General features: G+C 44.1%; 1 protein-coding gene and 1 long non-coding RNA gene across 2 annotated transcripts in view; one reads left to right on the top strand and one right to left on the bottom strand.

Annotated features, from left to right (window-relative positions):
- The window catches only part of CMYA5 (cardiomyopathy associated 5), an 84,277-nt gene extending 79,335 nt beyond the window's left edge, over positions 1-4,942 (top strand). The window contains exon 13 of the mRNA XM_014857010.3: positions 4,072-4,942. Coding sequence (XP_014712496.3) covers positions 4,072-4,318 — 247 coding nt within the window. The 3' untranslated portion in view covers positions 4,319-4,942. The remainder of the gene's footprint in view (positions 1-4,071) is intronic.
- Positions 1-15,051, bottom strand: part of LOC139046226 (uncharacterized) — a 42,851-nt gene that overhangs the window by 4,312 nt on the left and 23,488 nt on the right. The window contains exons 2-3 of the long non-coding RNA XR_011505985.1: positions 12,581-12,741; positions 10,684-10,766 (exon numbers count right to left, since the gene is read on the bottom strand). This is a non-coding gene — a long non-coding RNA (uncharacterized lncRNA). The remainder of the gene's footprint in view (positions 1-10,683; positions 10,767-12,580; positions 12,742-15,051) is intronic.

The raw sequence follows: 15,051 nt of genomic DNA, 5'->3' as shown, positions 1-15,051 counted from the left end.
GCGAAGCTTATAACCAAGATACAGAGACGAGGAAGGGGCTTCAGGGCCATGCATGGCCAGTTTTTCTTGGTAAACTCACCCCAGAGTTGGGAGAGACCACAAGGGTAATGCTCAAAGGGCTCCATCCACAAAGAAGTCAAGAGGAGTGAGGAAGCCGTAGATCCGCAATACCCTCCCTGCATTGGTCTATATCAGGGGTTGGCACACTACAGCCCACAGGCCAAATAGGACCCTCTGCTTGTTTTCTAAACAAACTTTTATTGGAACACAGTCCTGCTCATTTGTTTACATATTGCCTGTGGCTGCTTTTGTACTGCAGTGGCAGAGTTGGCTGGCTGCAACAGAGACTAAATGGCCCCCAAACCCTGAGATATTTGCTGTCTGGTCCTTTACAGAAAAAGTTTGCTAACCTCTGGTCTATATTGTTAGTATTGTTTAGTTGGTTGATGTGAAAAAGCCATTAACCGGTATTAGTCTCAGAGAGCTAGGGCAAGCATGTTATAATCTGAATATGCTCACAGGATGGTCGAATAAAAGAGCACTGGACTGGGAGCCAGAAACCTGATTTTAGTCCTGGCTCCACCCTTGACTGGCTTCCTATTGGCGGCTCCTATTCCTATTGGAGCTGGTTAACCCTGAGCATACCTGATATGCCTCATCGATCTTGTCAGGGGACGATGATGCCTGGTCTGCTACCTTCTGGGGTTGTGAGGATCACATGAAGTCAGGTACAGGGAAGAGCTTTGAAATTGTAAAGTATCGGACAAACACGAGGCATTATTCAAATGTAATGCTTAAAAAGGAAGCCTTCAGTGCTCGTGAGTTCCCAGAAAAAGGCCCACAGATTGGGATTTGCATATCTCCCGCTGCACATTTCTCCCTGCATCCTACTTGACAGAGTTTGATTTTCTGACATGGTTCATAAGGACACCATCTCCAAGAGTTATTTAAAGTCGCATTTCATCAAGTGAGAGCAATTGTGATTCATTGATGTTCAGTGCCGTGCAATGCTTAAGGCCCCAGCCCCTGCCCGGAGTTAAAATCACTCAGACCCAGAGTTTATCATCAGGAGATTTAGAGCTGGAGCTAATGATTGGTTTCATGAAAATTTCCTTCGACACTCGGACTCTTAAGAACCCAAACCAACGTCTAGCCTCCAGTAATAAATTTCAAGCCTCTAGAAAAGAGAATTGTATCTTTTGTTCAACAGGCTTGACAACTTGGGTCCTTGGCTCTCTCAGGCCCAGGGCAGGTTCCGTAGATTCTGGGAGGGAGAGTGCGCTGACCTGTGCGGTCACAGCACAGAGCAGTCAGGTCTCAAGTGCCTTCATTTCATGTTTCAAATAGCGCACTCCTGGCCTCTGGGACGCCGAGAGAACTGCTGTGGCAGACCCTCCTGTGTTTTCACTTTTTCTGGATCCATGATTTTAAACAAACTGTGTGACTCTTGATTTTACTTGTGTGGAATCCAAGCTTTAAGACGTCACAGTTGGAAAGGAGAGATGAAGAGAGTCTGAGGAGGGAGAATCAACTGGATTTCTTCCTGTCCATTCCTGACCTTTCCACCTAGCCCAAGGCTCCTCACCTCCTTTCCCAGTTTCACCCACTGCCACCTGCCTTGCTCTTCTTCTGGTCTCCACCTGCTCCAAACTATCCTCTCTGTCGCAATTGGCAAATAGCTCTAAAATATCATTTTCATCATGTCCCTTACTTTTCTGTTCAAAAATCTACAAATATCTTCAGCAGTCAGTTGGGACCACAGTGAAGAGGGGAGGCCAGGAAGAATGCAACCAGGCTGGGGGATGAGGAGCCCTGAGGGGAGTAGCCACCAGGGTTGAAAGGGGTCTTGGCTCAGTCTGGGCCAGCTGTGCCATCCATGGGGGTGGGTCGGCTGGAGTAGGGGCCCTGGCATGGCAGTTCAAGTTGTCAAGAATCAGGCTTCTAGATGATGCTTGTTTGACTAGGGCCAGCAGTCCCAAGGAAGGGCAGGCAAAAGCCGGGAGGGGAGTCTGGCCCCCAGCAGACAGGCTTGGTTTCAGGCCAGAGTGCAGGTTGGAGAAGGAACTGATGTGCTCGGCAAGAAATGGAGGCAGAAGCTGGGCAGGGCGGATTTCAGGCCATGTGGACCTGGTCGAGCCAAGGCCTCCATGCTGGGGACTGGCTCTGACCAGGGCTGGGCGTGTGGACCCCAGGCACCTTCCAAGTAGAGGTAGGGAAATGGCTCATTTGGGCATTCAGAGCCCTTTAGACCAGTGCTGGGCAATCCGACCTTCTGAGAAAATAGAAAAATGGTATCATATGTGGCTAATGAACACTTGAAATGTGGTTGGTAGGACTGAGGAACTGGATTTTGAATTTAATTTTACTTCATTTTAGTTTAAGTGAGCACATGTGGCTTGTGGTTACTGTATTGGACAGGGCAGGTCTAGATCCCTGCCCGTGACTTACGTCTCCATGAATATCCTCAGAGTCACTCACATGTGCCCTCCAAACCTGCTGGGCGAATGGTGGTGTTCTCTAAGACATATGGGCTTGTTCTGCCACCTCATCATTGCTCCTGCTGCCCCGCTGCTTGGTCTCCTCGCCCTCTGTTTCACTTACCCGGTCCTGACGGTTCTTTTTGGGTACGAGCCTTCTGCTCCCACAGCCTTCTGTAAGAACCTACACTGCTGCTCCTTATCATTGCTGCCTGCAGCCCTTGTCTGCTCTACAGCTTCTAGAACTACATAATCTTCTGTCGTTCCTCTCTTTAGCAAGGCTTTGAAAAGGTCCTTTGTCATTGTGTGAGTCTTGCTTGTTTTCCCATCCCCATGAACCTCTGTCCTATCAAATGAGCTTCATTCTGTAATGAAGTTGCCAACTTGTCATTCTCTAAATACACCTGCAGTCAAGCTTGTGGGCCTTCAAGACAGACGTCACAGTTATTAAAGGTCCTTGGCCTTCTCCGCCATACCAGAGTCACGGACCTAGAGTCTGAGGCCCCAGTCTGCCCAGTGTTCAGGGCTTCCACCCCTCAGACCCACCGTATCCACAGACCTTTCCCTCGTCTCTTTTCTTCTCTGCCAGCTCTCATTTCTTCCCTTCCTCTGCTTTCAGGGCCCCACCCTCCGTCTCTAAGACTCCCAGGAGAAAACTCCAAACTTGTGTTACTTTTTGCACAGAGCAATTTAGCTTCTTCTGCTGAGCAATTTCTCCTTCCCAGCCTGTCCTTGAACTTGTCCTTTCACAACCAAACAGGTCCACCACGTGTGTTTAGTGAACGCTCTACCAGTCTGTGCCCTGACACGGACCCTCAGCCCTAGCCCACGTTTAAGTCATCAACAAGTTTGTGCTTCCTGCTCAGTAGAGTATGGGTTCTGGAGGACAAGGACAGTGCTCGACGGTCCTTCATGTCCCCCGGAGCGGCTAGTAAAGTGCTGGGCACTCAGATACACCCAATGAATACTTGTTGAGTTGAATTTATTTGAATTGAAGAGAGAAATCATAGGCAACACCCTTGGCTGCCAGGCTGTTGGAAACATTGAGAAGATGAAAAGGAAAGTTGGTTTGGGGAAGGGAGAGCATATACAAAGGATGAAATTGGGCAAAAATAATGAAATATTTCTCAAAGCTCATAAAGGCCCTTATGTAAGGTACTTATAAATTTTTTAAACTGTAAAATTAATACATTTTATGGAAGGCAAGCCTGTGGTTCTTTTTAAAATACATGGCAGCCTCAAAGGAGTTTTATTCAAAAGAATGACACACCATGAATGCGGTAGTTAAAACATGTGGGCAGCTGGGAAAGAATTAGAATGTTGAGAAAAATTACAAGGGAGGCATATGTTGGTTATTCTGGGACTGCCTCCTAATGTAGGAGCAAAATTATTAAGAATGCTTGTCTGTTGGGATGAGGTATGCATTTCAGCATCTAGGAGGGATCTGGTTAAGGTATTTAGGACAACATTATTGCAGCTAGTTATTGTGAGTTGAAGTTATTAACTGAAAAATTGGGTATTTCCAAGTGATTTTCTTTATCACGTTCCTTCAAGATTTCCAAAATTTTTAATTTCCCATTCTGTGTCGTTGCAGATACACATTTTTCTACAGTGGCATCGTGAGCGACGTTCATGTGACTGAGCGTCCTGCCAGAGTGGGCATTCTGCTGGACTACACCAACCAGAGGCTTCTATTCATCAATGCGGAAAGTGAACAGTTGCTCTTCATCATCAGGCACAGGTTTAACGAGGGCGTCCACCCTGCCTTCGCCCTGGAGAAACCTGGAAAATGTACCCTGCACCTGGGGATCGAGCCCCCGGATTCTGCAAGGCACAAGTGATCACTGGCTTTCACAGTTTGAAGAGCAATAATTCACATCTGGGGGGGGGTCTCTTGTTCTTTCCCTCGGGTGCTATATAGCATTCAAAACGTCTCCCACACATTCACACTAATGATAGTTACGTGCACTGTGATTAGCACGTGAGCAAAAGCACCGAGAAAATCTTGACTTTGTAGAGCAGCATGTGAGTAGAGAGGATGGAAAACAACCTCCACCCTTGGGTTTATATACATTTCAGTTCTTCCCTAAATTAAAAGGATTTATACCTGACTTGGGAACCGAAATAGAGAAATGGACTTCCACCTGTTTTATTGGTAAAAGAAATCCTTGGATGGACAGGTCTGAGTGAGGGGAAGGTTGTACCGTTAATATCTCCTCTGACAAGAAACATAGACTTTTTCCACAAGAAGAATGTCACCTCACTCCACTAAAGGATGATAAATCCTAATCATTAGAGACAGTGTCGATAATGAACTAACCATTCTAAGTTGATAATGAACTCTTTTGTAAAAATCTATACTGTAGAACACGAGTCTCTTTCCCCTGAAATTTTAAATGTAGAAAAGTGCTAGATATTAGGAATGTCCATTTTGTTAAATAAATGGTTAGAGTCTATAAAACAAAGCATGTGTGTGAACTTATTCTTTGTAACTTACGGTCTGGCATCTCTGAATGAGGACAAACTGCGGAGTAAATCACCATCACACTTCAGCGGGTGCATTACTACTAATTTCCATGTCAGAATTTTACATTTATATGTTTTAAAATCTAAACATGTTCAGCCCATAGTTACAGTCAACTACTGGAAGCTGGGAATCTCTTTTTGCTAAAATAAAATGGTTGGCCATTTTTAGAGATTATATTGAAATCTCAAAATATTCCTTAAATATGTGTACAAAGTTGATAAATCTAGAATGCATGTTGAGGTGATTGCTCTTGTTTTCTATAATATAGCTACTTTGTTTGTATTTACAGATTTTTTAAATTAAAAATTTTTTTTTTTTTGGTGAGGAAGATTGACCCTGAGCTAGCGTCTGTTCCCAATCTTCCTCTTTTTGTTTGAGGAAGATTGCTGCTGAGCTAACATCTGTGTCAGTCTTCCTCTATTTTGTATGTGGGCCACCTCTACTGCATGGCTTGATGAGCAGTGTGTAGGTCCATGCCTGGGATCTAAACCAGTGAACTCCAGGCCACTGAAGTGAAGTGTGTGAGCTTAACCACATGCCACTGAGCCAGCGCCCCAATTTTTTGAACATTTTGAATTCAGTTATTTGTTTTCTTGAATCAAGAGATAATATCCTACTTGTGGGATATATTCTAAAATTATTGTTTATTAGCTAGAAAATCCAAACTGGATCTGTAGCTGGATTAATAGGAACCCTTCAAAGCCAACACCACCCTACTTGAAAGTTATAGCAGCTGCTGGTAAGATGGATCCTGGGGCCAGCCCCGTGGCTGAGTGGTTAAGTTTGTGTGCCTTGCTTAGGTGGCCCAGGGTTTCTCCGGTTTGGATCGTGGGCATGGACGTGGCACTGCTCATCAGGCCATGCTGAGGTGGCATCCCACATGCCACAGCTAGAAGGACCCACAACTAAAAAATACGATTATGTACTGGGAGGATTTGGGGAGAAAAAGCAGAAAAAGAAAAAAAAAAGAAGATTGGCAACAGTTGTTGGCTCAGGTGCTGATCTTTAAAAAAAAAAGATGGCTCCTTAGCAAAATAGGAGGAATAACTTGTGTTTAGTCCAGAACGTTATCTTCAGCTTTTTTCAGGTCTTAGAAGAATCATCATCAGGTTCTGACTGATCAGCATGGTCATTATTACTTTTTTTGGCAGGAACGTGGTATAATTAAAAACAATAATAACAGTAGCAGCAGCCACATGATTTTAGAATTTGTCTCAGTTTGAGTTCCTCCAAAAGTGGACCTTGAGATAAAGATTTCGTGCTGGTTGTTTACACAGGAAGTGATTCCAGAAAGCACACATGAGGAAGTGACAGGAAGTGGACAGAGCCAATATAGGACATGTGGTATGAGTGGGTTACTACCACTGCGAGCAACAGGGGCTCATGGGAACTGGGGGCACCCCTGGAAACCCATGGAACATCCCGGAGGCTGGCATCTAACCACTCCTGTACAACCCCATCGGTTGAGGTTGCCCCAAGAGGCATTAAATTCTCATCCCCACCTTTCCAGATTCCATTCCTTGCTAAGCTCTCGTGATCCCAAGAAAGCCTTCAGACAGAGGAAAGAGAAACAGAGCCGCCTGACGCAGAGTTGTCAGCGTGCTGACCACCAACGAGTGAGCTCGGGGTAGATGGGGCAGGGCACCAGCCTGTCTGCGATCAAGTTGGAAGCAGCTCTATTACGAAGCCATGATAGTGGGAAGAACTAGGTTTGAATCTTGAGTCAGGCCTTTCTAGGTGATGACTTTCGGTGATTCTTCAGTTACACCTTTTTCTCAGGATAATTGTAAACATCAGATTAAATAAGCATGTGAAATGACACAGCGTTTTGTAGTTTGTAAAATATCCTGACAAGGGACTCCAGAGATCCTCTAAGGCCGACCCTCCACCACATCCCCGTTGAGTGGCCTTCCTGCCTCTGACTCCGTGGCAGGTGGATGGGGGACGTTCCAGCTCTGGGGTCAGCAGGTCCCTGGTTTAGCTGCCTCTGTCTGCTGAGCCACAGGAGATTTCCTGGTTGGTTCCGAGGGGATTAGTCCAGTGCAGACAGGCTGAGTGAAGTTAATGCTATTTCACCATGTCTTCCAGCAATTCTTTCCACCTTGGTCCTTCTTAATCCTTCTTTGAGTCCATTTTTCCTTCTTCTTGCCCTTCCTCTTTATACCACACAGATCCTCAGAGAGAGGAAAGGAAATCGGCAAATTTTGGTCAAAATTGCTCCTCTGGAAATCTGTCAGTGGTATTTTTTAGTTTAATAACACGTGTGGCACATGCATCATCTCTTTTAATCCTCATCAGAAACTTGCACAGTAAAAATCGTTGCCATTTTGTAGATGAGGAAACCAGCCTCAGAGCAGTTAAATAACTTGTTCACGGTCACAGCCGTTGGGTGGCAGAGCGTGGATTTCGATACAGCTCAAATCCTGAGCTAAGAGAATAAAATGATTATATTTTGTTTCATATTTTTGTCACAGATCATGTTTTCCACATGCATGTGGTGTGTGACAACTACACGTCTGTGAGCATGCACACTCTCATGCACACATACACATATGGGTGCGTGCACTGACACATATACATTCTCTTCCCTCTTCAACCGACTTCCTTCCCAAACCTCTGATTTGTTGTGGATGCCGTCATGGGATAATCTTTGATTCCTTCCTCCATATCGATGACCTGAATTAGGATTCAAAAGAGTCTATAACATTCTATTTGTGGAGAAAAGACTTTCATGCATGAAACTACAATGCTTCTTCTAAGAGATACAGGGCCAAAATAAAGGAGTTTGTGGGAAAAAGAAAGAGAAATGAGGATTAACACCATGGTCCTTCTCTGTTTGCATACACACCTGGCACCTCTGCACGAATGTATTCTTTGTCAAAGGTAGAAATATTTTTGTATTGGAACAAACCAGAACATGTTCTTGTTGTTTTTCTGGGGGTGCTTCCCTGATGTCCGACAGAACTGAAGTATCATCTTCCATCACACCCACTTACAAAATTGTATGCTATAAGCACCAAACACTAACACTCTCCCATCAGAAGCATCCTTCAGGCTTCAGAGTGGCCTGTGTCTGAAGTCCCTTCTCATCCTCACTGTGTCAATTACCCATTAATCATCTCAAGTGTTCAGTTGCTGAAAGAACTCACAGGACTCACAGTTTATACTCACGGAAGAGTTTCATCGTGGGCAAACCGTACTGTACGGCCACATGCAGAAAGGCTAGGCGTTGAGAGGGGTCCTGATATCAAAGCGCAGCCTTGTTTGTCCTCCCACTGTTGGGTTGCACAGTATGCACATGTCTCCAGGCCTCAAGCCACCACCAGTGTGTGTGTGTGAAGCATGTTGGTACCAGGAAGAACGTTTTGTTTCGGAGGCGGGGCGAGGGGGACCTCTCATAATGTGCTGGTCACATGCGCACTTTCTAGCTGTGCAACTATCCTTAACCTTGGAAACTGGCCTCCCTGCTCCCCACAGGCTCCACCAAAACCAGTGCATATCATAAACCCAATGATTATTACTAAGCGGTGCTCACAGACTGGTATATCCGGCTCTGAAACAATGGATGGATCCCGTGGTTACAGAATGTCATTTATTGTTAGTTAATAGAGTCCATGGCACTGGGCAAAGTCAGTAGCTCTGTGGATACGCATGTGGTCAGCAAAGACGAGCAGAAATGAACCCATGCTCGGTGCTGGCTGTCCTGCTTTCCTGAGCTCAGCTGCTCGAGTGTGTTTCAAGAAGAATAATAGTAAAAGCTGAATGCCTCTGCCACTGATCGCCGTCCCCTCCTGTCCTGATTTAGTGAGAGCCACGGAGTGATCCTGGGCACATCTCAGAGGTGAATAAGCTTGGACCTGATTTCCAGCCCCCTTCACAGCGCTCAGGAGGGAACACGTTTTCTGGACTGTTTTCAGATAGGAGATCAACACTCTCACTTTCCTTTACTACCCTCAAAGTGTATGTGGTTGTGCACCACTTTACATGGCCCTGTTTCAGTCTTAACTCCCTTTCTGTGCTGAGTTTGTTTTTTCCAGTTGATATCAGTAATTTCAGATCCCCAAATAGTGTACGAACTGTGAGAAAGCTTGAGAATAGTTGGAGGACTGAGAATGTTTAACCTGGAACAAAGACATCTCAGGGAAGGACGTAAGAGGTCTTCAAAGATTTGAAGAGCTGTCATGCAGAAGGAATTAGGCTTATTTTGATTTTTCACTAGGATCAGTAGGTAGAAGTCCCAAGACTGAGGAATTCGGTTTAAGAGAAGGAAGAGCATCACATCAGTGACAGTTGGCTCAGGGAATGCTGCTCAGCAGGAAATGAGCTCTCAGAGTCAGGCTGAATGATCAACTGTCTAGAATATTAAAGAGCATATTCTTGCTTTGAGTTCCAGATCCATGGTTTTTAAACTGTGTTCCTGGAGCACTAGGTTTCCACAGAGGTGCCTGAGGGCCAACATGGGACCCAATGGGAAAACCAAGTCGGCATAAATTCAAACTCCTATCCCGTTTTATCACGGCAGCTCAATTTTGATTGGTTTTACACGTTGGGTTCCATATAATAACTCATTTGATGAACAGATTTCTATGGTTAAGTAAAGTTTGAAAGGTAGATAACCAAAAGGATCCAAAAGTCTTAAATCTTCCATTCTTTCAGGGTCCTTTTTCCTTTACTATCCAAATACTGATATCATACTGAATTCAAGAAATACTGTTTCCTATCCCAAATTTCCAAGAATTTCTGTAGATGATTACATTCTCCTGGTTGACATCTCTGACCTCTTCCTTCTGAGTTCTCCTCCATCACCTCTAGCCACGTCACCACTACCTCTTCATGCTTCCCTAGTCCCATTTGGTTTTCACCACCCCAAAACATTGACACAGTGCTCCATTTATTCCTTAAGGCAGTGCTGACACAAGACTGACCCTGGAAGTGTTGAACATAGCTTTTGTTGAAGACTTGGGGTTAATGAGGGAAATTTCTTCACAGGTCATGAAACAAAACAAAACTGAATGTGAAGCCTCCAGTATTGCTAGGAGCCCCTTCTGATCTCTTCTTCAGCCCGGTCTTCCAGCTATACTGAACAGGCTGGCCTCTCCAGTCTACTTTGTTCTTTACATTTCTAGCTTTTGCTCAAACTCTGTTTTTCAGATCAGAAACACGAAAGAAAACACCAAAAGACAAAGACCTCTCTTACCTATATAGACATCTTTTGTAATAAAATGAGAGCAAAATTTTGCCCTTCTGTCTCAGCCTCTTATATCCTGCCGGGCTCCAGGCCTCTCTTTGCATAACTGAAAGACCTAGTAAAGCAGTTCCCTAAAGAACACTCCTCTCCCACAGATGAATTTGGCCATCACCTCCTGGAACGGTTTTAGAATCCCCCTAGTACCTTCCCTTCAGGGGTTTTCTGTAGAACTAGCTGGTGATTGAAAATCCTTTCTCAAGCTAACCAGAGCTCCCAGACTTCGTGTAGGGCTGCCCTGACACCACGGAGGACTTCACTGCATGCTAGGCACTCCAGGGAGAATGACACCCTTCTAGAGTATAAAATTAGGATTTTATAATGCATAAGGACATCCTCAAAATATCAGGAGGCAATGGGTAAAATAATAAGAAAGGAAATGCGGAAGGAGAAGCACAAGTCATTCATTCAACACACACTGATTGAGTACTCACCGTGACCTGGCCCCTGTTCTGCGTCCTGGGGGGATGGCAGTCATCAAGTCAGACAAAATCTCTGCTTTCAAGGAACTTATATTCTAGTGGAGGAAGACAGACAATAAGTACATTTATAGTATGTCGGTGGCGAATGAAAACTAGGAAGAAAAATAAATCGAGGTAAGAGAATAAAGAGCAATAGGAGGTAGGGCTGCAGCGTGTTTTAGGTATGATGGGAAAGTATCTCTGATAAGGTGATATTTGAATAAAGACCTAAACGAAGTGAGAGGCACACCATGTGGATATCTGTGGGGGGAGAGTATTCCATAGAAGGAACAGCAAGTGTGGAGGTCCTGAGGCAGCAGCATGGGGATGCACTATAAGACCAGTGAGGAGGCCAGCGGGGCTGGAGTGGAATAAACATGGGGAGGGCATGCTGTAGATACAGTCAAAGAGTAGCTGGGAACCAGTTCCTAATGGCCTTCAAGGCCAAGTAAGGACTTTAGGTTACATTCTGGGGGAGTTAACAAGAAGTAACAGGTATGAGGAGCAGACACAATGGCAGTCTCAAAGAATGGTCCTTTCACGTGTTTGGGTATGATGGTTTTCAACATTAAACAGAATTTTCATAAAGGCCCCCTGGGCTGGCCTCTGTCAGCTCTCAGCTCTTGCAGAGAAAGGGCCTGGTGTAGGTGGGAGAGAAGAAAAGGCGCTCTTTGTCTCCTTCTCGGCTCTGTTCAGGAGCCCGGTGGCCCTGCTCACTTCTTGCTTCAAGGGGAGCAGCCCCTGCCAACTGGTTGCCGTTAGGACCACCTAGTGCTGAACTGTGGGGGACACCTGAACCGTACCTGGGACGGCTTTGTGCTGAAGCGAATCTGCTTGCCCTTGATGACAAGTTGGCAACCACCAAAGATGGACAAATATAAGCACATTTGAAGGAAAATTTTCATATCTTTTCAACTGTGTGATTTTGCAGTTATAGGAAAGATGAGCTAATGATGTCATCCAGGGAGGTTGCCTGACCAAACAGGGCCTCATGGGTATGTATATATGCGTATACATGAGTGTGTTTGTGTGTGTATCTATATGTTGTGCACATTTCATATATGTGACTGTGTGTATATGTGTGTGTGTATTGAGAGGGGTAGAATTGTCATTACAATTCAGGGCTAGTTTTCCCATTAAGGATCTAGAAACTGGATTTGTAAGAGCTCCCAAAGTTTGTCAGGTCCAAAGGGACTCACTCACGTTAATCAAGCTCACAAAAGACTCATTAATAATTTAGAATGCCTATGGCTTAATTGCCAAAGGGGCTGGAGAACAGTATCTGCTGGTCAGAGGATTCTCTCTCCGGGTCCTGAGCTCCAAGACCTGCAGGAACCCACTGCGGTCCGTGTCGGGCTGCAGACACTACCTGCAGCTTTTTACCTCTCCAGCCCCACATACGCAGGAGAATTGATGTATTTTCACATGGGATGCCCCCTGACAGTTAAAAGATTGTTTGGCAATCAAGGCAAGTTATGCGGCTGATCCTAAGGACCAGCATTGTTGAACTGCTGTGGCCAGACATGGGCCAAATATTTGGGTTTGCTGCTCCCAGTACCTTCTTCCTGCGTCAACGCTGGACTTCCCTGAGAAATCCTTCCCTTTGGGTGTTCTTACCTATTTGGTCCAACTTCTTACATTCACTTTTTTTTTTTTAAGATGCCTTAAGATTATTTCCCAGCATACAGTTTTCTTCTTCATTTAGAAGATTAGATTTCTAGGCTCTGTTCCTCCTATTTTTGATCTGAAAAATATCATGCCTGTTGTGATGACTGTTATGGATGATTGAGCATCATCGATTGTGTGAAGATCTTACTAATTTAATACTCAGGAGGAAACCATACTTGCAAGTGCTTGTGTGACTTCTCACCGTGCTCCCGTGGATTGTCATTCAAGGATTTGTTGTAATTGATGAGAGAGAGTGGTTCAGAACACAGCTCCTAGAATCGTGTAGATCCAGGTTGAGATAGGTTCTGCTCCTTCAGAGCTGTGTGACTTAAGCAAATTGTTTCGCCTCTCTTAGAGTCCTCACTGTAAGACAGGAATTGTACTAATTACTATGTCATAAGGTTGTTCATTCATCCATTCATTTGGATACTAACTAAGGGGCAAGGCGCTGCTGTAGGTACCAGAGATTCAGCAGTGGTCAAAACAAACAAATATCACTGTCCCCAGGAAGTTTACACTTTAGTGAGAGGAATGACATACAACACAGGCGATAAATAAGTAAACAGTTGAGTATCAGAAAGTGATAAGTGCTAGACAGAAAAATAAAGCAGGAAGGGTTGTTGTACATGTAAATGAAAGAATTAATGTATGTGAAGTTCTTAGCAGAGTTCCTGGCATATAACAATAGCAAAAAAAAATTCAGCTGTTATTAATTCAGTCATAATACAGGGACTTCTTAAATTAAATAGCTTAGTGTACCCCTCGGAATAGCATGATGTCCTCACACACACCTGGGCATGTAGCTATGCCACCCATGACCACTGTATCTCCAATGAAAGTTTAATGTTTCCCTGCTTTTACTCACTGCAAGCATTCAGGAAAAGAATTTAGAACAAGAGATAAATTATCCTTAATTTCACCACTCAGCGAGAAGCAGTGCTAACATGTGGTGTGTATTCTCCCAGGCTCTTCTTTTTTTCTTTAGACACACACACACGCATTTTTAAAAATGCAAATAAAATCACCATTATGTAATCTGCTTTTGTCATTGAAAGCTATGTCATAAGCATCTTGTCACATCAACAAGCATAGATTCACGTCACTATTTTAACGCCCAGTTGTATTTCTCCGAAAAGATGGATCTTAAACTACTCAACCAGTCTGTTATTGATAGATATTCAATTGACTTCCAAGTTTTCGTTTCTATAAAAATGCTTTGGTTTTAAAAGCACCACCTTCACTATGTGGCCTAGAGTTTTTCTTGGATTTGTCATAGGCGAGTGTGTATTGTTTCCGTATCTGCTGTAAACTTGAATCAGTTTTTATAAGCCTGGGGGGAAGACTGAATAGAAACTCCTTCGTGGGGCAAGTCTGATGCCCATTTTATTTACAGTCAATTCAATGTAATTATATTTAACTATACTCAGTGTAAATATATTTTTATAACATCTACTATGTCAGGACACCATACTGATTCCAGCTGGGAACCAAGATGAGTAAGATGCAATCCCTACCTCCAAGGAGGCCAAGACAGGAACAAGGTACTATCTGTAATCAGAATATGGGCCAGAAGAATAATGAGGTTACAAAGTGGGGAGAGAACATGTCTGTTTGTTGTGACAAAATGATAATAAACGTTAGTTTTATGTCACTAGCATGTTGAACAAGTAAGACTCCTGAAATATAGTCATACAAGACGTTTTATTTTTGTCTCCTTGTGCCATTTTAAGTTCATTCAGTGAAAGGAAGTTCTAAATGGGAGGGCTTCTGTGGGCTTTCTTAAAGAAATGTCTGAGCTAAGCCCTGACAGCTGAGTAGAAGGTGACCAAGTTGGGGGGAGTGGGTTGTGGGGCAGAAGGAGGGAAGAGGACAGTGTCCTGATGTAGAGTAGAGGTGAGGAGGTGAGAAACAGCCCAATGCCCTAGAGAGATTCAAAGATCAGCATCACTGTGTGTATATTGGGGGGCGGCTATCGGGATGGCTCTAGGGCATGGTATGGAGGGCTCCTATGGAGGGAGAAATGTTCTCTGAATACCCCAGGTTTTAGCTTAGGGTCTCACACAAAGAGGGCAGTAAATAAATATTTCATTGAAAATTAAATCTAAAAATCATATAGGTTTTTGGCTCTTTAACACAATTTCGCTTCTTACAATTCAGAACCTCTAGGTATCAACTTCCACTTCTCTTCTCTGGAAAATTTGAGGGCTGTCTCCAAACGGTGCTTCGATTGCGAGTCAGAGGGAGAAGAATGTTCAGGTCCCGTAAGCAGAAGCCCCCACGGAGTGTGTTTGCTGGTAACCAGCTTTTCTCAGGTTGTAATGACTGAAGGTGAATGAAGGATTGAAGGCTTCGGGTGGAGAATTATCAATCAGATAGGGTGAATAAACTCAATTCCTCCAAAACACGAACTATTTCAAAGGTCACTGTCTTAAGAAAAAATGTTGATCAATGGTCTCTTTCAGGAAATCAACTCCGTTGAAATATAATTTATACTGCTTTTTACTTATGTCTTCTTTCAGTGAATTAAACTATAGCCACCCTTATTTCTTGATTTGCATTTCTCCTTAATTATTCTGAGCTAAGTTCTACCCTGCAGAGCTCCAGAAAATGGATAAATTATGCATTTGAGTGTTGAACAGCAGCGGCAGACACCTACACACCAAACCCTGGCTG

Source organism: Equus asinus, chromosome 9 (genome assembly GCF_041296235.1).
Source record: "Equus asinus isolate D_3611 breed Donkey chromosome 9, EquAss-T2T_v2, whole genome shotgun sequence".
Classification (NCBI taxonomy): Eukaryota; Metazoa; Chordata; class Mammalia; order Perissodactyla; family Equidae; genus Equus; species Equus asinus.
Note: the sequence above shows the minus strand (reverse complement) of the source record. Positions and strands in the feature narration are given on the sequence as shown.